The 22648-nt window shown below is 41.0% G+C and overlaps 1 protein-coding gene across 3 annotated transcripts in view; it reads right to left on the reverse strand.

The window, feature by feature from the left end:
* The window catches only part of efr3a (EFR3 homolog A (S. cerevisiae)), a 251567-nt gene that overhangs the window by 58593 nt on the left and 170326 nt on the right, over window positions 1-22648 (reverse strand). For all 3 annotated transcript variants that reach the window (XM_021612602.2, XM_021612601.2, XM_021612600.2), the window contains 3 exons: window positions 18226-18396; window positions 5777-5891; window positions 1307-1358 (listed from right to left, as the gene is read on the reverse strand). In XM_021612602.2, coding sequence (XP_021468277.1) covers window positions 1307-1358; window positions 5777-5891; window positions 18226-18396 — 338 coding nt within the window. The remainder of the gene's footprint in view (window positions 1-1306; window positions 1359-5776; window positions 5892-18225; window positions 18397-22648) is intronic.

The following is a 22648-nucleotide window of genomic DNA, read 5'->3' on the forward strand; positions in this document are numbered from 1 at the left end:
AACTTCAACGTGTTTCCTTTCAAAATGGTACCAAGAATATGCATACCCTTGCTTCAGGGCCTGAGCTACAGGCAGTTAGATTTGGGTATGTCGTTTTGGGCAAAAATGTAAAAAATGGGACGGCTCCTTACTCACATTGGCCACGGCGAGCATGATCACACAGTCGTCCGGAACAGCTGATGCTCTCATGCATGCTTCAGTGTTACTTGCCTCGAAGTGAACATAGAAGTAATTTAGGTCATCCGTTAAGCTTGTGTCACAGGGCAGGTCGCGGCTGTGCTTCCCTTTGTAGTCATGAATAGTTTGCAAGTCCTGCCACATCCGACGAGCGTCGGAGCCGGTGTAGTATGATTCAATCTTAGTCCTGTATTGACGCTGTGCCTGTTTCATGGTTTGTCAGAGGGCATAGCTGGATTTCTTATAAGCTTTCCGGGTTAGAGTCCCACTCCTTGAAAGCGGCAGCTCTAGCCTTTAGCTCAGTGTGGATGTTGGTTTATGTATGTAAGCAGGAATCAGGAGGATGGAATTATGGTCAAATTTACACGCGTCTGGAGTAAAGGTGTTCTAGAGTTTTTTTCCCCTCTGGTTTCACATTTAACATGCTGGTAGAAATTAGGTAAATTAGGTCAAAAGGATTTGTGTTTCCTGTTTACTTATGACCATATACAGCTAATTGAGTGCGGTCTTATTGCCAGCATCGGTTTGTGGTGGTATGTGTAGACAGCTACGAAAAATACAGATGAAAACTTTCTTGGTAAATAGTGTGGTCTACAGCTTATCATGAGATACTCTACCTCAGGCGAGCAAAACCTCAAGACTTCCTTAGATTTTGTGTACCTGCGGTTGTTTACAAATGTACATAGACCATCACCCCTTACAATCACCCCTTTCTCCTGCATATGACGGGGAAGAGGTAGGGCGTCTGAAGTAAATACTTCCCGTACGACTTGTTGAAGAAAAAGTAATTCTCCAGTATGAGGTGAATAATCACATATCTAGAAGCTCTTTTCGGTCATAAGACATGGTGGCAGAAACATTAAGTACAAAATAACGCGAAAAAACATGCACAATTGATTACGGGATCGTAAAACGGCAGTCATCTCCTTCGGTGCCACTCCGATATACCAACAGAGAACATTGAGGTCCCTTTAGGCAGAAATAGAATAGACTCAATTAATGGATTCATCTGTTGCCATTCTTCTCGATTGACACTATTCTTGATCAGTCTGTTGTGATCACGATAGGCGGATGCAGCTATCGTTAGACAGTACTATTGAATAAATGATATGGCTATAGAAGTACTCACCATGATGAGCGAGCTCAGCAGCATGGCCTGGATACGCTTGGTGCCCTGGTGCCTGAATGGAATATCAACAACAGTTTGTTAGCAAATGGTGGGGGGGACTCACTCTTTGTGCAATACATTTTTTTTAACATGTGTTTTTTTTTAATGACTACCTCATTTCTCTATCCCACACATACAATTATCTGTAAGTGAATTTCAAACGCAGATTGAACCACAAAGACCAGTGAGGTTTTCCAATGCCTCGCAAAGAAGGGCACCCATTGGTAGGTGGGTAAAAAAAATGTAAGCAGATATTGAATATCCCTTTGACCATGGTAAAGTAATTAATTACACTTTGGATGGTGTATACCCAGTCACTACAAAGATACAGGCATCCTTCTTAACTCAGTTGCCAGAAAGGAAGGATTTAACCATGAGGCCAATGGTGTCATTAAAACAGTTACAGAGTTTAATGGCTGTGATAAGAGAAAACTGAGGATGTATCAACAACAATTGTAGATACTCCACAATACCAACCTAATTGACACATTGAAAAGAAGGAAGCCTGTACAGAAAACAAATATTCCAAAACATGCATCCTGTTTGCAACAAGGCACTAAAGTTATATTGTAAAAATGTGGCAAAGAAATTCACTTTTTGTCCTAAATACAAAAATGGGGCAAATCCAAGACAACACATTACTAAGCACCACTCTCCATATTTTCAATCATAGCGGTGGCTGCATCATATTATGGGTATATGTGTAATCGTTAAGAACTGTGAGTTTCAGGATAAAAAATGTGCGGATTGGAGCTAAGCACAGGCAAAATCCTAGAGGAAAACCTGGTTCAGTCTGCTTTCCACCAGCTACTGGGAGATGAATTCACCTTTCAGCAGGACAAATGCCTAAAACACAAGGCCAAATCTTCACTGAAGTTGCTTACAAAGTGGCCAAGTTACAATTTGACTTAAATCTACTTGAAATTCTATGGCAAGACCTTAAATGGTTGTCTAACAATGAACAACAACCAATTCGACAGAGCTTGATGCATTTTTAAAAGAATAATGGGCACAATTCAGGTGTGGAAAGCTCTTAGACGCTTACCCAGAAAGTCTCACAGCTGTAAAATTAGCTTCTACAAAGTATTTACTCAGGGGTGTGAATTATGTAAATGAGATATTTCTCTATTTAATACATTTCAAAACACTGTCATTATGGGGTATTGTGTAAATGGTTGAGATTATTATTATGTTTAATCCATTTTCAATTCAGACTGTAAAACATCAAAATGTGGAATAAGTCAAGGGGTTTGAATACTTTCTGAAGGAATTGTATATGTAGTATAACATATAGCTCTACTAACTAGGTATATTCTCTATAGTACATCTGTGTGGAAAGTCAAGTATGAAAATAAAACGTATCTACATCCTTATATTATTACTAGAAATAGAGCTATAATAGAAAAATAGACATTTTAATTCCAATGGCATCCTGGAAGTGTGTTGTGAATTGACCCAGATGTTCATAAGCACCTTCATAAGCACAGTACCTGTGCCTCTGCAGCACTAACTCATAAAAGTGTGTCATCCAGTGGTGTGTATTCATCAGTGCTAAGGGAAGCCAGGCTTCCGTATAAATTTGACAGAGAAAAAACGAAATCATTTATATTTTTGTCTCTCTTTGCTTCATAATTCTCCTTCAATTTGCAAGAGGCTGAATGTATGTCACCGGAGAAAGCAGCTGATCGAGTGAAACAGCGCCCCTCTCTCTCTGTATGTGTAACCCATCTATCTGATGCTGTCTGGTCAAAAAGAGTATGACATTGTTGCCGCCCCTACCATTGAATGCATGGGATGCCAGCGAGCATTTGGCCTCCCTATAAAAAAATATAAAATAATAGTCAATCAGCGTTGAGCTAAAAGAGAGCTCAACTGTTGATGGTCCTGGAGCACCTAAAAAAAAGTGTAAAGTGAAGGCAGTTTGGATTTGGCTTCACACCAATCACATCACATCAAAAGCTAAACGTAATTAGAAAATAAACTTGAATTGTTGCATCTCGTTGAATTGTTGTCCCTTTCCCAACTTAGCCATAGATGGAGATAGTGATTTGGACTAGTGGTTTTCCTTAATTCTCCCTACTGGCCAATGATTATGACGGTGATTATGATCCAACCATAAATGTATACACTGTGCCCCTTGCCTGAGAGGATGGAAGTTCAATATGTAGCTAGACGAGGTAGGCTAATGTTAACTAGCTGGCTCATCGTTGCCCATGAAAGTGAGTTACGCTAGCAAGCGTAACTAAAGTAGAGAGCTGCATTCCCACTGGCCCCGACAGATAGCATTGCAGCGTGGTCTGCATTTTTTATGCTGAGGGTGGGAGTGGACATTCAGACAAACAACTTTGGGATTATTTCTAACGGTTGTCTTTCTGTTTTGGATGCGTTATCTATTGTATTAAAATAACCTCTGCCATACTATTCAGAAACTCTCATAGGCTAATTCTGCTTCACGTTCTGTAGCCTACCTCACCTCACTTGTGTTGGGCGTGCGAGATCAAATACGTGGTCCCAAATAAATAGCCTGTAGGATGGAAAAGCATACGCAGTTGTCTTTCCAAGGAAATTAACTTCCTAAATATGACATGCTATAGTTTAGGCTCTGACATTGACAGGAAATAAATATTGATAACACATTTTTCTGTCTGCCTGCAAATTGTCCAGCTCCTATTAAAGTTGGTATTATTTAAAAATGGTTGTCTTTCTGTTTGTAGATTATTCGTTATACTTGATGATTTTGATTCTGTAGACTACCTTTCTTCCCTTTAACTGGGCATGTGCAATCAAATAAAAAATATGATAGGCTATAGTTTAAACTCTGACATTGACTGGAATAACACATGACAACACATGTATATTATTGTGCTTGCATATCGTCCCGTTCCTAAAAGTTATTCTTTAATCTAGTCAAGTAAGTGTCCACTCTCCTGTATTTAGCCCCAACTCTACAATCTTTCAAACTACATCTAGCCTAATACTGATAGCCGAATATAATGGGCACAGTCAGAATCTCTGGTATTTTGATATTGACTAGGGTGGCAAAATTGTTGGGACCAGGGTTGCAAAGTGAGCTGCGTCAGATACATCTAAAATAACATTGCGGGACTGCGGTCAGGTACAGGACTAATTCTTGTTGGGACCAGGGCTGCAAAGTGAGCTGTGTCAGATACATCTAAAATAATATTGAGGGACTGCGGTCAGGTACGGGACTAATTCTTGCTGGGGCGACTCAGTTAAGAAGACCGTGGCATCAGGCGGGTGCGGCATGAAAAGCAGCAGGAGCTGGATGAAGATATCAGTCCCGTGCAGACCTCTACTTGAAAGTGCTTCCTCTATTAGCTAGTCCTCTCCTTGGCATCAGGGGCAGCAGATAAACAGAGGAATCTAATCTCCTCCAGCAATTAAGAAAAAACAAAGGGATAAGGAGGAGAGAAGATGAGTGAGTTGAGTCACTGATGTGATCTTCCTGTCTGGGTTGGCGCCCCCCCCCCCCATGGGTTGTGCCGTGGGCTATACTCAGCCTTGTCTCAGGATGGTAAGTTGGTGGTTGACGATATCCCTCTCGTGGTGTGGGGGCTGTGCTTTGGCAAAGTGGGTGGGGTTATATCCTTCCTGTTTGGCCCTGTCCGGGGGTATCATCGGATGGGGCCACAGTTTCGCCTGACCCCTCCTGTCTCAGCCTCCAGTATTTATGCTGCAGGAGTTTGTGTGACGGGGGACTAGGGTCAGTTTGTTATATCTGGAGTACTTCTCCTGTCTTATCCGGTGTCCTGTGTGAATTTAAGTATGCTCTCTCTAATTCTCTCTTTCTTTCTCTCTCGGAGGACCTGAGCCCTAGGACCATGCCTCAGGACTACCTGGCATGATGACTCCTTGCTGTCCTCAGTCCACCTGGCCGTGCTGCTGCTCCAGTCTCACCTGTTCTGCCTGCGGCTATGGAATCCTGACCTGTTCACCGGACGTGCTACCTGTCCCAGACCTATTATTTGACCATGCTGGTCATTTATGAACATTTGAACATCTTGGCCATGTTCTGTTATAATCTCCACCCGGCACAGCCAGAAGAGGACTGGCCACCCCTCATAGCCTGGTTCTTCTCTAGGTTTTCCTAGCCAAAGTGCTTCAACACCTGCATTGCTTGCTGTTTGGGGTTTTAGGCTGGGTTTCTGTACAGCACTTTGAGATATCAGCTGATGTACGAAGGGCTATATAAATAAATTAGATTTGATAATGCTTCTAATTTTGGTGGGAAATACCAGGTTACCTGGGAGAAAAGTTATTTGTTCTCGGGATGAAGCATTTGTAAAATACCAGGAAAATATTAAACCCTAGTACCAAACCAGCCACCACTAACTCAGAAAGGAGAACCCCCGAGATGAACCTAATGTCCATGGGAAACCCTGTAGCGTGGAGGTAATAAGTGTGACTCACCCAATCTTCACAGTGTCCAGGGTGTGGCAGGGGGTGCCATACACGGGCACCTTGCCCATGATGAACATCATCACCTCCGCGCGCTGGTAGTCTGGCAGGTTGCCACCAAAGAACCCTGTGTGACCATGGGGTAAATTAATGCGTTACAAAACTTTTTCTGTTAAATTGTCAAACGATGTAATTATTTTTCTTTGGCACTCTGACTATAAAGGAATGGCGCAAGACAAGCTATTTGCAATCATACTGTGTGTAGAGCATACAAATTCAAATGCATGTAACTACGGGGTCAACATTAAAGCCCCCCTCTGCAATTTCAACAGCCTGGAAATGTATTTATAGATAGATATATCTAAAAAACAGTATAGGAGGGCTCCAGAATAACTGTTCCCTGTGGTGGCACCAACATTTTCCCCAATCAATAATTTGGTCCTTACAATTAAAAAAAAAAATGATTGTGATTAATTGTATTGTCTGAAAACGTACAAAATACATGATCTACAGAGCAAAAACAATCTGACATCAAAACAAGTTGGTATTGAGATTAAAGAAATTGTGCTTTATCAATTTACCTGATTTTGTTTAATATTACTTTGGACAAAAACAAGACGTCAATATTCCTGTAATGCTTTTTGTATAAACATCTTAAATTACAGCTCAATTTCAGCAAATTCCAAATATGCGATTAATCCCAGCCAAATAAATGTTATCATTTGTGACATGATTCAGGAAACTAGGCGTATGTCTCAAGTCACGACTACACTGGAGAGCAGTTTTACCATAATTTAAAAAATCAAAGCGTCTAAATGTTTTTTGGCAGAAATGCCTTCTCGAACATGTGAACTTTCATGTGCCTTAATAACACTTGTATGCCATCTGTAAATACGAATAAAAGTGTTAAATTAAGCCACAAAAAAAAGTCAGCAACCTTCCCATGATTGGCTAAGATATTGAGTGGGCTGGACATGCCATGAGAGGAGTTCGGATTGGTCTGCCATAAAGAAGGCTTCTGTCTATTTAAACTGGTCAGTCTGTTGGTAATCCTGTCGAATGCGGCTTTACATTTTTTTTTTTATTGTGTAGTGGAGCTGCATAAGTGTTGCTCTCCACATTCTGGAGGACAGAGTTTTGAAATCAGTGCAATTAGAGTATGATAGCTAAAGACATGAAGAAAACACCTGTCTCCAGATTACATTTTCAAACTAAGGACAACCGTGGTATGGCATTCCTGACAGGGAGACGCGTCCATCATGCATGATGATGTATACAGGTAAGATAGCTAGCTACATTTTCTGATATTACACATTTTACATTTTCAGATATTACACATTTCACAGAAAGAGGTTTAATTTAGAGCTAAATTGTACCATTAGCTAGCTAGCTAATGTTAGCTGGCTGGCTAATGTTAGCTGGCTGGCTAATGTTAGCTGGCTGGCTGGCTCCCTACCTGACATTATTCCCATCCCAGAGCCGTTTGCTTTTCAGGTTAGAGCCTAATGTTAGCTAGATAACATGGAACCTCTGGTTAGCTCCCAGCATATTCATGCAGGGTAGTAATGACATGATTTGGCACTATGTTCATTGTTGTTTAACTACCTAACGTTAGCTGGCTGGCTCGTTTGCTAACGTTACGTGACTTGTCTCATCTTACACGTTGTTTACCTAGCTAGGTTCATTGTGTACCTAGCAAGCTAGCTACGGATCTTAAGCTAAAATGTGCAACACCCGTTGAATATGGCCGGTGTCAGTAAACATCTGCAAAAAAAGCGCAATGAAGTTGTTGCCAGCAGAGCTGGTTAGGCTGTTTTCATGTTATCCAGAGGTAAACAAATCAACGTTCAGAGCGTCAAGTGTTCACTCTGAACGTTCCGAGAGCGAAACGAGATGGGTGGACAAAGAAGAGCTCTTCACTAGATACCAAAACATTCAAAGGCCATTTTCTCAAAAGTGAGTTTACAAGTTTATCAACTTTCAAAGCAGAATTACTTTCCCATTGTTCCCCAAAAATGCAGTGTATGATATACAATTTTGTTGCTCTGAGTCTAATTTTATCCCATGCAAAAAAAGCCATTTCAAATGTTGCTACATACCAGGTGGTGAGCCACATTTGGCAGCCCTAAACATGTTTTAAAGTCCTTCAAAGTGCTATTGAGATGGTATGATTCAAGACATGTTTGAGATAGGCCTACATTTAAATCTAACATGTCCAACCAGGAAAGATGATAATGATATTTTGATGTGCAACACCTAACCAGTGATTGGCATTCATTATGGGTTGACAATTACGCTATTGTTGCTATAACTTTACTGTCTAAATATGGTTATTAGATTATTTTGCTCAATAGACAGTAATATATATATTTTTTAAATTACATTTAATTTGGGGCTAATTTACCATCTGACTCTGAGGAAGTGGAAATTCAAAACCCTTTAGCCAGATAATTAAAGGGATACTTTGAGATTTTGGCAATGAGGGCCATTTTATCTACTACCCAGAGTCAGATGAACTTGTGGATACCTTTTTTATGTCTGTGTGTCCAGTATGAAGGAAGTTAGAAGTAAGTAGTTTTGAGAGAAAATGCTAACTAGAGTTAGCACAATGACTGGAAGTATATAGATATATTCTAGCATGCATGGTATCCATGAGTTCATCTGACTCTGGGGAAGTAGATAAAGGGCCTCAATGTGAAAATCCCGAAGTTTCTCTTTAAATATAATTTCCTGCTAGTTAGCCGTGTAACAGAATAATCTAACAGTAAATGTAGGCCTAATGTCTTAAAATACATTGCAGCATAGGATGTTGCCTCTATCAAGGCTTATACAATCCCCTCAAATGGCAATATGGGCTTCCCGTACTCCATAGATACTTCAGGGTTAAATCGGTACTAAAATGGTCAATATGGAGAGTTGGGGAAAAAATGTCTTACCTACAGAAAGCTGGTTGTGACTAGATGGAGTACTGCTACGGATGAGATTTACCATTGAACAACAGCAAGACTTTGACTTAATCTTTTGAAGCCAGACCACGACTTGATGCTTTTCGTTGTTATGGCGATAGCTATCGACAGTTAGGTTAGTTAGATAGCTAGTGTCCCTCAACTATGACAAAAAATATACTTTTAACCACTGTATATTTGTTGACCCATTCATCTGTGATGACAGATAACTAGTGTTCATATGGAAGTTACAGTGACATGACAATTAGCTAAAGTTACTGCCCTCGGGGAGCACGAAGACAAGCTGGAGCGAATTACTAGTGTATAATCGAGGTGCTTGCCAACGTGAGGTGCTTGCACTGGGCAGCTGTATCACGGTGTCGCAGGCAGTAGCTAACCTGGTCAATTTTTCCCTCCCATGATTTTATTGCAAGTAGGATAATAGCCAACACAAGAAATAACTCATATTGATAACCATCTAGATGTCATCTTGATACAAGCATGAACAGCAAAAACACCGGGACACAGTGTCCTTTGCTCCAGCTTGCCATGCACTGCTGTCTGGGCTGCAACGTTGTGGGACGTTAGCCTAGTGTTGTAGCCAATATCAGGGGGACAGTCACAGTAAGCACACACATACAATGCATACATGCAACAGCACACCACCATCATTATTGTCATCAAAAATAAAGAATTGTACATTTTACAAACTGAAAATGCACAATTATTTTGGGAAAAACTAACAGTGAAGTAGTTCAACGGTAAATCTCGTCCCTAACCCGGACGACGCTGAGCCAATTGTGCAGCGCCTCATCGGCCTCCTGGTCGCGGCCGGCTGCAACACTGCCCGGGATGGAACCCGGATCTGTAGTGATGCCTCAACCACTGCGATGCAGTGCATTAGACCGCTGCGCCACTAGGAAGGCCCCACACTACACTTTTTTTACCCAGTCTACAGGCTCTAACCATCAAGCCAAATCATAGTGATCTAGTAATCGGTATAGTACATACACCTGGCGGCACCGGCTGGGCTGGTGTAGTAAGGAAATCTTCATGGCAACGAAGGAAGACGCTAAGATCCTTGTATGTGCATTGTTATGCCTGAAGACAACAGCATTGGATAATGGAAAATACCAACTCCGCTTAACTCTGGTTATCGAAATCAACCCTATCAAAGAGATGAGGACATTTAGGCCTATTTTATAATTAGAAAATTGTAATGATGCTGATGATGACGACGATGTCAATATTTTACTTTGGCATGAGTTGGCAGTTGTATATATGGAACAAGACCAGCGTGTCTTGTTGGTGCCAGTTGTTATTAACTTGTGAGGTAGTTGAAGATAACGTTTATAGGGCCTCCCGGGTGGCGCAGTGGTTAAGGGCGCTGTACTGCAGACTCTGGGTTCGCGCCCAGTCTCTGTTTTCAGTCTCGTAACCGGCCGCAACTGGGAGCTCCGTGGGGCGACGCACAATTGGCCTAGCGTCGTCCGGGTTAGAGAGGGCTTGGCCGGTAGGGATGTCCTTGTTTCATCACGCACCAGCGACTCCTGTGGCGGGCCAGGCGCAGTGCGCGCTAACCAAGGTTGCCAGGTGCACGGTGTTTCCTCCGACACATTGGTGCGGCTGGCTCCGGGTTGGATGCGCGGTGTGTCAAGAAGCAGTGCGGCTTGGTTGGGTTGTGTATCGGAGGACGCATGACTTTCAACCTTTGTCTCTCTCGAGCCCATACGGGAGTTGTAGCGATGAGACAAGATAGTAGCTACTAAAACAATTGGATACCACGAAATTGAGGAGAAAAAAGGGGTAAAAAACCTTTATAGTTCTGAGTAGCTGATTGGCTATGTGGGATATGCCTCGCATCTGCTCTGAGCACTGCTCACACATGGAGGTAATGGCTAATTTGAGGAAGAATATATTCAACATGTTTGAAAATTATTGGGATGACATAAGTGTTCGTAGAGTGTCCAGGAGCCTGTGAGAGCATTCAACTGCAAATCAGGTATGTGCTTACACTTCAAAAGCATTCCGTTTTACTTTCGGGACCACAGACTTAATGCTGTTCGTAACACACCATGTTTGGCTGGATTTTACCGTAACTTGGAGCTAAAATTATCAGACTAGACCTGGCTAGCTAGGTTACCCGGCTGTCACCGGCAAAGTTTGTCTCACATCGCGGTTGACTCTTGGAACCGCTGTTTCTGACCCGAGTATAAGCATGTCGGAGTCCTCTGATTTGGAGATGCACAGGAAAGCCATAAACTGTGAGAACTGTGATCTGTTCATCATAGTGAAAGAATTTACTGACTTGTACACTTGTGAAAAGTGTAAGCAACTCGTTGCCTCAGAGACCGGATCATTGAGCTACTAGAGGAGAACAGGGTCCTAAAAGATCGTCTTCAAGACTGCATGCTGACAAAGGGGATTATCCAGGGTGTTCTATGAGACAGTAGCTACTGTAGAGAAGCCCAGAGGATACTACCTTGGACCACTTTCCTTTATTAACACATCCCACCAACGAACTACTGCGTCTTGCTCTACATCATCGGAGGCACAGTGGAATCGAGTTAGAAGTAGGAGAGGAGGACCATTACAACATTTCCTCCCTCTGCCCTCTCATCCAGACCTGCAGCTCTCTAACCATTTTACAGCTCTGAGCCCCGACTTCATTGGGGCCCTCCGACGAGGTGCTCTGCCGCTCCCAATGTCTTTCCACCTTAGCACCTAGCGCAAGCTCCTCTGAATATAGTCCTGGGTTACTGAGTCGGCCATCCCCTGGATCAGCCCCCATAGCACGTCCCACAGGCTCGCAGCGACCTTCTCGTCGTCTTCCAGTGGTGGTTGTTATTGAGAGGTCCATAGTTAGGGATGTAGTGATCGCAGAAGCAAGGACCCACTGCTTTCTTGGAGCCCATGTTCATGACATAGATCACTAGGTCCCTACTGTAATGAAGCAGCTTCCGAATGCGCACAGCAGTCATTCATGTTGGTACAAACTACAACAATCTTCACAAATCAGAGCAATTCAAAGATGACATCAGAGGGATCATATACAGGTTAAAAGAGACACAGGCAGGTTGTAATTTCTAGGCCTCTACCAACAATATTTCATGAAATGGGATGCTTTAGTCCTCTCCTTTAGTCCTCTGGCTACACTACTGGATTAAATCCTACTGTTCCTCCATGGATTTGAAGTTCATTGACAATTTTTACAAGATGGATGGCTTGAATCCAAATAGGAAAGTGACAAAAGTTATGTTGGCCAACATCGAGGAGGCTCTTATGAAACATTGACTCAACAACAGCCCAACCCCTGCTCATGTAATTGTTCCCATTCCACTATTTCACAGTGTTATCGTCATACTGCTACAGATCGCGTAGAGGGCTTGAGCTATTACATATCAAGATATCTGGGTGCATGACACGAGCCTGGATATTTTGGTTCTCACAGAGACTTGACTAAACGGCTCGATCCCGGATAAGGAAATTGACATTACTGATTACAACATCTTTAGGTGTGACAGACCGAAAAAAAGGGAGGGGTGGTTATATATGTACATGAGTGTCATAGACAGCTGCTTGACAACACCTTTTACACCTGCATTGATGCAGTAACAGACCCTCTTATCTACTTTTGTTTACTTTTTTATTAGACCACTGACAGAACAGCTCCCCCCCTTTGTAAAGGACACCAGCAGTATGATCTCTATCATTGAATCTCTTGATCCTCTCCCTGAGAATACCTTGTTAGTTACTTTTGATGTTGAGTAGTTATACACAAATATTCCACTCGAGGGCGGTATTGAAGCTATGGAACATTTTCTTCTGCAACTTCACCCTAATGAACTACCTTCCAGTGCATGCATTATAACATTGGCTGAAATAGTACTCACACATAACTATTTCATGTTTCTAAATTATTTCTTTATTCATGCGAAGGTTACTGCTATGGGATCCCCCATGGCTCCTAACTATGCTAATTTGTATGTGGGTTACATGGAGAAACAGTCTATTTTCAATCCTCTCAAAAATGTTTTCTTGCCTCACCATTATTTGGAAACGGTATATTGATTATATTTTTGTTCTATGGAGGGGTGATGCAAAACAGCTCCAGGCGTTCCATGCTTTTCTTAACTCCTGTTCTGAGCATCTGAGATTTACTATGCAATCTGATACAAGTCAAATCAGTTTTCTTGATCTTCTGATCTTGTGTGAAGATGTTTTATACACTGATCTTTACATGAAGCCTACTGATCGTAACAGTTTGTTGAGGGATGATAGTTGTCACCCACTTCCCTTGAAAAATAGTTTGCCCTACAGCCAATTCTGTCAAATCAAAAGAATTTACAAAAACAATCAGATTTTGACAGAAATCTGGCTGAGACGCAAATAATGTTCAAAAATGATCAGATTAATATTGCCATTGAGAAAATTCAAAACAAAACGAGACATGACCTTTGTCAAGGTCAGTCCCGCAAAAAGACGCATTCTTGTGTTCTAACTACCCGCTATTCAAAGCGTTCTGAACAAATTAAGGGAATTGTTCACAAACATTGGCACATTCTAAAATCCAATGATAGTCTCGGTAATGTGTTTTCGGACCTTCCCTTGGTCGTATTCTCGCGGGGCAGAAATTTCAGAGACCAATTGGTACACTGATTTACCACCCCAAGATATTCCTGAACAATGTCTATTTGCGCCCCTACTGGATGGAAATTACAAATGTAATGGCTGTGCTCAATGCAATGGCACTTATAAATGTAGATCCTTCAAATACCCACAAACAGGGAAATAGATCCCAATCAAAGGTGTTATTACATGCTCCACAAAGGCAGTTATTTATCTTATAACTTGTCCTTGTGGTAAAAAATTATGTGGGTAAAACAAAGCGCGAATTAAAAGCACGTATCTCAGAGCATCGTAGCACCATTAAGTGTAAAAACTTTACTTACCCAGTTGCGGCCCACTTCTTGGAGGCAGGCCACTCGATTTTTGTCTCTGCGTTATATTGGCATCGAACATGTCACCCTCCCTAGGAGAGGGGGTGACCTTGATAATTTATTGTTAAAACGAGAGGCTGCCTGGATCTTTAACTTAAAGACCCTTGTTCCCTTCGTTCTCAACGTAGACTTTGATCTGAAGCCATTCTTGTGATTATTGTGACTTTGCCATTGTAATTGTTTGTAAGCTTGTGTAGTCTAAAAGGAATTTATGATCGTATGCTATCCATTTGTTGTTTGTATGCTGTTCTTTGTATGCCATTTTAATATTTGAGAATTAACCAATGATATTAGGCCACTCTTGGCCATGATTACAGACACCTGTGTATTTTGACACTACATAAACGAGTCATCCCGCAGTGTTTGTGATTATACCCTGATGAAGACAGCTTGGCTATAACATTTTTGCATCTGAGCTCCTAGAGTGTGCTCTTTTATTTTCAAGTTTTCTACTCCGCTAGCCAGCACCTCGCCTAAATAGGTGTGCGTTTCTTTTTCTTCTAGATTGCACTCACGAGACTCCCACTTACACAATAAATGTTCCAGTTGTTTCATAAAGATTATTTTTAAATCCAAAAACTTTAATTTGGTTGGCGCGTTATGTTCAGAAATCCACAGGCTCGAGCGGTCACGAAGGGGTAGACGAAAATTCCAAATAGTATCCGTAAAGGTCGTAGAAAGATGTCAAACGTTTTTTTTATAATCAATCCTCCAGGTTGTTTTTACAATAAATAATCGATAATATTTCAACCGGACCGTAGAGTGAGAGAGAAAATGTCTGCTCATGCATGCAAAACTCTGCTGGCACCCAGCCATCCAATGACGCGATGTGATCTTTCTCGCATTTTTCAGAATAAAAGCCTGAAACTACGTCTAAAGACTGTGAGAAGCCATAGGAAAAGGAATCTGGTTGATATCCCTTTAAATGGAGGGAAGGCATGCAATGGAATAGAGGTTTCAGGAAAAACAGCAATTCCGGGTTGGATTTTCCTCAGGTTTTCGCCTGCAATATCAGTTCTGTTACAGTCACAGACAATATTCTCACAGTTTTGGAAACTTTAGATTGTTTTCTATCCTAATCTGACAATTATATGCATATTCTAGATTCTGGGCCTGAGAAATAGGCAGTTTCATTTGGGTACGTTTTTCATCCAAACATCAAAATACTGCCACCTACACTCAAGAGGTTAAAATGCACTGAAAATATCTAAAATACATCATATATATACACAGCTAAAGAGTGTTTGATCAAATGTCTTGTTTTGCTAACCATTACTTTGGACAAAATCAGGACGCCAGTGTTTTTTGTATGAAAAATGTTTTTCCAAAAGAAAACTTAAAAAAGGGTAATTCTTCCACTTTTCAACCTCATATTCATTATCTCCAGCACCATACCAGGGTCTACATAAGTGAAAATGGTGCGTTTTAATAATCTGTGGTTAAAAATGAATTCTCTGTGGCATTACAGGGTAAGATTAAAAGTAGGAAAAACTTTCAAAACCTGCAACGAGTTTCTAGCCAGAGGGAGGGTATTTTCATGCTTCCCACGTCACTGTGAATCTCATAATGTTTGATAATCACTCTTTATTAATGTCTTTGGTAGAACTTAACTATATTTTTTCTACAAAATGTAAACACTGGTATTGTGCAGGAGATTATGATAATGAGGTTGAAAAAAATCATGGAATTGCCCTTTAAATTTAAGTTTAATTACATCTGAATGTGCGATTTAATCACAATTTATCACAGCAAATCCAGCGATTAACTTGATAAAAAAAATATATACAGTTTGACAGCCCTGTATAATACAAAACAGAGCGGGATAAAGACAGATATACTGTAAAAGGACAACGAGCTTCTTTTGAGCCTAAAATGAAGAAAAGCTGTGCAATTTTTTAGGTGGAGATCCTCCCTCAGTTTACAAGGCTTAGCATATTATAATATAGATATTACCAACTGAACATAGAAAAACTGGAAATATTGCAGACTGTGGCTTTAACACTAGAAGTGCATAAATCAGTCATTTGGACTGCTCATGAATAAAAAAAAATGTATTACTCTGCCATAGTCATTCCCCCCGCTGTCCTTGACTTTTCCTAAATACGTTTATAGCACACACTGTCGTTGTTAGAATCTTAATATCACAAACAGAACTGAAGTTATATCCAGTTTTAGGAGGGCATGTCCTTTTTTTAATGATTTTCCCCATTACCCCTCCTTCTCCCAATAGTTGAAGGTGCCATGCCCAGTTGATAATCACCCGAGAACAAGGCGGGCCATTCTATTGTATTATCTATTCTAATTCTAATCTCAAAACGGTATGTACCCTATATCAGTCCACCGAATCCAAGGAGTTTTATCAGTCTACTTGGAGTACACAGTGAGAGAGTGCATTATTTACAATGGCAAGAAGACCAAGACGAATGAACGCACATGCTGCGTTAGCGTTGCTACAAAATCTGAATGAAAACGACTCCGACGGAATAAATAAATCATGACATCTCTGATGATTATTCTTCTGATTCTGAGCATCAGCCTGAACCTACACCTCCGAGACGTAAGCGGAAAAAAAACATGTAAGCACAAGCTGACAATAATTGACCATTTTTGACTGCTGTCATAAACACTTATATTCATTATAATGCCATAATTGCTTTTTTTTTTAAGGATAAAAAAAGTCAGAATAGAGCTAAGCACAGGCAAAATCCTAGAGGAAAACCTGGTTTAGTCTGCTTTCCACCAGACACTGGGAGATTAGTTCACCTTTCAGCAGGACAATAACCTAAAACACAAGGCCAAATCTACACTGGAGTTGCTTACCAAGAAAGCAGTGAATGTTCCTGAGTGGCCGAGTTACAGTTTTGACTTAAATCTACTTGAAAATCTATGACCTGAAGATAGTTGTCTAGCAAAGATCAACAAACAATTTGACAGAGCTTGAATAATTTAAATAATAAATGGGCAAATTTTGCACAATCCAGTTGTGGAAAGCTCTTTGAGACTGAAGGCACCAACCAGCATGCTTCGGTTCGCCTTGCCAAACCGAACGAGTGTGCTCACATACACCCTTAAAAGACCTTTGCTTGAAAAATGGCAATAGTACTGTTTGTCCATCTTGAGACATCTTATCCGGAATAGTCAGAAATAATCTAAGATAACTCTGTCATTCATTTAGTTGTTTTTGCAGAGGAGATGTTAGTCACGCAAATTCTAATTTGTTTGGTGCAGTATTTCTCAAGTGAAAAAATGTGCATGAAAACGAGTCTTTTCTCGCTGAATGACAACAAACACTTAATTGAAGAATCCCTACGGTTGACCATTCACCAACGAAGGGGCATAGACTTTGGCTACCGATTTCAACTTGCCTCAAGAAAAAGACGTATGTGCACGAACAGCTGAAAACACCCTTCCCGAAGACCAAAACGAACCAAAACGTCAAATGTTGTTTAGGAATTGAAGCATGTGGACGCCTTTACTCCAAAAGACTCACAGCTGTAATCACTGCCAAAGGGGATTCTAAAATATATTCACTCAGGGGATTGAATATTTAAAATCTTTTTTGACTTTTTAAAAAAAAGTTGTAAAAAATCTTACACTTCAGCAGAGTATTTTGTGTAGATTGTTGACAAAAAAATGACAAAATCCATTTTACTCCCACTTTGTAACACAACAAAATGTGGCAAAAAGTCAAGGGGTGTGAATACTTTCTGCTTTCTGTTTTATAGTTGTAACAAAGGCACTCCACAAATAAAATTGATTGAACATTAGAAGTTTGTGGTATTTTGTTTTTACATATAGCCTACAGTAACATAAACTAATGAAACTGATAGTGTTATTTGAAATATACACTCAGTGGCCAGTTAATTACGTACACCAATCTAGTACCGAGTTCGACCCCTCAGAATAGCCTGAATTCTTTGGGGCATTGATGTTGCTCAGTTGGTATCAAGGGACCAAACATGTGCTAGGAAAAAATTCCCCACATCATTACACCACAGCCACAGCCTGTACCATTAACACCAGTCAGAATGGGGCCATGGGCTCATACTGCTTCAGCAAAATTCTGACTCTGCCACCAGCATGACGCAACAGGAAACGTGTTAAATCAGATACATGAAATTTGGCATGCCAGGAAAGACCTTAGACCGCGGCTCCTGAGTGGCACAGCGGTCTAAGGCACTGCAGTGCACTCAGTGCAAGAGGTGTCACTACAGACCCTGGTTTGATTCCAGGCTTTATCATCACAACCGGCCCTGATTGGGAGTCTTATAGGGCGGCGCACAATTGGCCCAGCGTCGTTAGGGTTTGGCCGTCATTTTAAATAAAAATGTGTTCTTAACTGACTTGCCTAGTTATATAAAATAAATACAAAAATAAATGTGAAATAAAAGTTAAATAAAAAAATGTAATGGGCATATGAATGTTTTGTGTGGACCCTAGGAAGAGTAGCTGTCATGACTAACAGCTAATGGGGAACCAAAAAAACAAATGCAACAGGCATGTTAGGGCAACTAACCGATTGTCTGGATGATGGCGTTCTGGACAATGCGCTCCTCGCTCTCCTTGACCCGTCCGGACGAGGACACACTGGCGCCAGAGTTCCGTCTGGAGTTCTCACCCAGCTCAAAGTCCACACTCATCCGCAGGTGCTTGAGCAGTGTGTTGAACACCTCCAGTACTGTAGGGCCTGATGATACACATACACACACAAGCACACAGACACACACAGGCAAGCACACACACACAAAGACTCGCAGACACACAAGCAAGCACACACAGAGGCACACACACACACAGTTAGGGACTACGATCAACACACCATCTGGTCACCAAAGACTATTGGATTCTATTATCACATATAAAAGCTTTTAAAACTATACAATCACCAAGGAATACTACACTCCATGTTCTAGCACAATACAATAAAACATCACCAGGGTATATACTCCACCATAGTACAGTAATATATATATATATATATATACAGTACCAGTCAAAAGTTTGGACACACCTACTCATTCAAGGGTTTTTCTTTATTTTGACTATTTTCTACGTTGTAGAATAATAGTGAAGACATCAAAACTTTGAAATGGCACACACAGAATCAAGTATTAACCAAAAAGATGTTAAACAAATCAAAATATATTTCATATTTTTCAAAGTAGCCACCCTTTGCCTTGACAGCTTTGCACACTCTTAGCATTCTCTCAACCAGCTTCATGAGGTAGTCACCTGGAATGGATTTCAATAAACAGGTGTGCCTTGTTAAAAGTTAATTGGTGGAATTTATTTCCTACTTAATGCATTTGAGACAATAATTTGTGTTGTGACAAGGTAGGGGTATAGAGAAGATGGTCTGTTACCAAATTGGGCTAAGTCCATATTATGGCAAGAACAGCTCAAATAAGCAAAGAGAAAGGACAGTCCATCATTACTTTAAGACATGAAGGTCAGTCAATCCGGAACATTTCTAAAACGTTGAGTTTCTTCAAGTGCAATCGCAAAAACAATCAAGAGACATGATGTAACTGGCTCTCATGAGGACCGCCACAGGAAAGGAAGACCCAGAGTTACTTCTACAGCAGAGGATACGTTCATTAGAGTTAACTGCACCTCAGATTGCAGCCCAAAAAAATGCTTCACAGAGTTCAAGTAACAGACACATCTCAACATCAACTGTTCAGAGGAGACTGTGTGAAATCAGGCCTTCATGGTCGAATTGTTGCTAAGAAACCACATATTGGAGACTGTTGGTTCCAACCGCCGTGTCTTTGACACACAGAGTAGATGAACGGATGATCTCCGCATGTGTGGTTCCCACCGTGAAGCATGGAGGTGGTGGTGTGATGGTGTGGGGGTGCTTTGCTGGTGACACTGTTGGTGATTTATTTAGAATTCAAGGCACACTTAACCAGCATGGCTACGACAGAATTCTCCAGCGATATGCCATCCCATCTGATTTGCGCTTAGTGGGACTATAGTGGGACTATACTTTTCAACAGGACTAGGACCCCAAAACACACCTCCAGGCTGTGTAAGGGCTATTTGACCAAGAAGGAGAGTGATGGAGTGTTGCATCAGATGACCTGGCCTCCACAATCACCCGACCTCAACCCAATTGAGATGGTTTGGGATGAGTTGGACTGCAGAGTGAAGGAAAAGCAGCCCACAAGTGCTCTGTACTTGTGGGAACTCCATCTAGACTCTTGGAAAAACCTTCCAAGGTGAAGCTGGTTGAGAGAATGCCAAGAGTGTGCAAAGCTGTCATCAAAGCAAAGGGTGGCTACTATTAACAATCTCAAATATAAAATACATTTTGATTTGTTTAACACTTTATTTGGTTAATACATGTTTCCATATGTGTTATTTCATAGTGTTGATGCCTTCACTATTATTCTACAATGTAGAAAATAGTGTAAATAAAGAAAAATCATTGAATGAGTAGGTGTGTTCAACCCTTTGACTGGTACTGTCACCAGCCTGATGGCTACGTTCACCATTTACCAAGTAAATTAGAATGCTGAACGCAGTGTCAAGCTGGTTCCACCAGGCTAACATATCCTATACTGTACATACATTACAAACATCACCAGTGTATAAAAAGACCCCATGAAATAGGAAATTAGACTGTGCTATTTCCCATTTATTTAGGGTTGAGGCATATCACAAGATGATGTGGGACGTGGACCAGTCTTGACATTTCACCATTTTTGGGCTCTGGAAATATCTGACAAAGTATTTGATTTTAGACAGATATTTTTTGAGTCAAGAAGCACAATGGTCCTAATCCTAATGATCCATAGACAGACAACTTGACTGAAAAATGACCAGCACTTGCAAATTAAGTATTTTAAAAAAAGTATCATACTCAGCCGTCAGACTGATTGCTTACGTCAATAACTCAAATATACACTTTATTTGCAAGTGCTGGCTGTCTTTTTCATTCAAGTCAGATTAACCCTTGGCAACAGCAACTAAGTCTTTACTGACAGAATTTGAGCATGTCGGATTTAGCATTTTCCATAGAAAACCAAACCTACTTGGCTGAGTTATGACCCTAAGTCAGAGCAAGCAACTAGTTGCATCCTTGGACTGGTACGCCTCCCCTGATTCATTAGGCCATTGGGTGTTATACCTCTAATTTGGTCTCAAAAGCAAAAAGACTCCCTCGTGTCTCTTTAGATGGTAAACTCATTTTAAATGGGGATATGTCTATATTATTATATGCCATTTAGCACACTTTTTTACAAAGTGACTTACAGTACAGTGAGTGCACACATACACTTAGTATACAAAACATTAAGAACACCTGCTCTTTCCATGGCTGACCGACCAGGTGAAAGCTATGATCCCTTATTGAGGTCACCTGTTAAAATTCACTTCAAATCAGTCTAAATGAAGAGGAGGAGCCCGGTTATAGTAGGAGTTTTAAGCTTTGAGACAATTGAGACATAGATTGTGTATGTGTGCCATTCAGAGGGGGAATGGGTAAGACAAACTATTGAAGTGACTTTGAACAGGGTATGGTAGTAGGTGCCAGGTGCACCGATTTGTGTCAAGAAATGCCATGCTTCTGGGTTTTTCACATTCAACAGTTTTCCATGTGTATCAAGAATGGTCTACTAACCGAAGGACATCCAGCCAACTTGACACAACTGTGGGAAGCATTGTAGTCAACATGGGCCAGCATCCCTGTTCTGAGAGCAACAGGGCGGGGTAGGGGGATGCAACTTAATATTTGGAAGATGTTCCTACTGTTTGGTATAGTCAGTCTATGTGATCCCTGCAGGAACTAAACCCTGTTTTAGTGGATTAAGCAAAATGATTTTCTCATATTATAAAAACAAAATTGTATAGAAAGGACTACAAGCAGTTAATACATTACATTGTTGACACTACTAATGTCACTGTACCCCCCAATATATCACAAAAAGAATCACAACAGGAAAAACTACAAAATACCATATAATTGATGCACAGGGGTGGAGGGAGTTGGCATAGTAATTTACACCATTTACACAGTACCACAACAAGAGACACCAAATCCAAACTTCCACCAATGCAGGTAAAGACAAAATGGGTCACATTCAATTCCAGTCAAATATTCTGCACCAGTAAACAGATGATGTGGGAGGTAGGTGAGGTTGCCACATAGTTCAAATAACTAAGAGGCGCGCGCAGTTAGATCTACCAAGATCCACCCCATTTACAAACAACATCAGTGACCAAACTTGAAAGGTACAAAGTGTGGCTTTAAGACCAAACCAAACCAGAGCACACACCGTATGTTATACTGTATCTATGGAATTTAAAAAGTGTTTGTCCAAAATATAGCTTGGATGGGTTGAAGTTTGGTTAGGATATGGTTATGGTGCCCATAACCACTGGTCCAGGGCCAGGGCCAGATAAAAAGAAAAATGATGGTCAAGGTTAGGATGATCATAGATCTGTGGTTAGGGGCCCCCTTCTACCTCCAGCTATGGAGCCCCCTGCAGCCTGAACATACCTAACCAGAGATTTGGTGGGGATGAGGTTTGGGAGTTTGGGTTAACAGTGTATGCACTGTCATATGTATGTTTGTTGGAACGGGTCAGTCCTGTCGAGAGAGCGGTTCATTGGGAGGGAAAAAGAGGGCCAAATCATTGGGTTTAAATAAACATGCGATCAAAGTATCTTCCTCCTTCTAGTCTTCCTCTCCAAACTGAACATCTACTATTACATCAAGGATTTATTGACAGTATTTTGTCTCCCATCATTACAGTAGCATTACCCAAAAAAGTTCAATGGCTAGCTTGTAGCTATCATACTGACAATAAAGCTACATACTGTCACAACAGAAAAGTTGTGAGTTGACAGCTTAACCAAGCAGTTGTCACCATCAACAAAATAATCATTGTCAAATAATTTCCTATGCATCCATCTACCCATAGACCCATCCA

Source organism: Oncorhynchus mykiss, chromosome 8 (assembly GCF_013265735.2).
Source record: "Oncorhynchus mykiss isolate Arlee chromosome 8, USDA_OmykA_1.1, whole genome shotgun sequence".
In the NCBI taxonomy this organism is placed as follows: domain Eukaryota; kingdom Metazoa; phylum Chordata; class Actinopteri; order Salmoniformes; family Salmonidae; genus Oncorhynchus; species Oncorhynchus mykiss.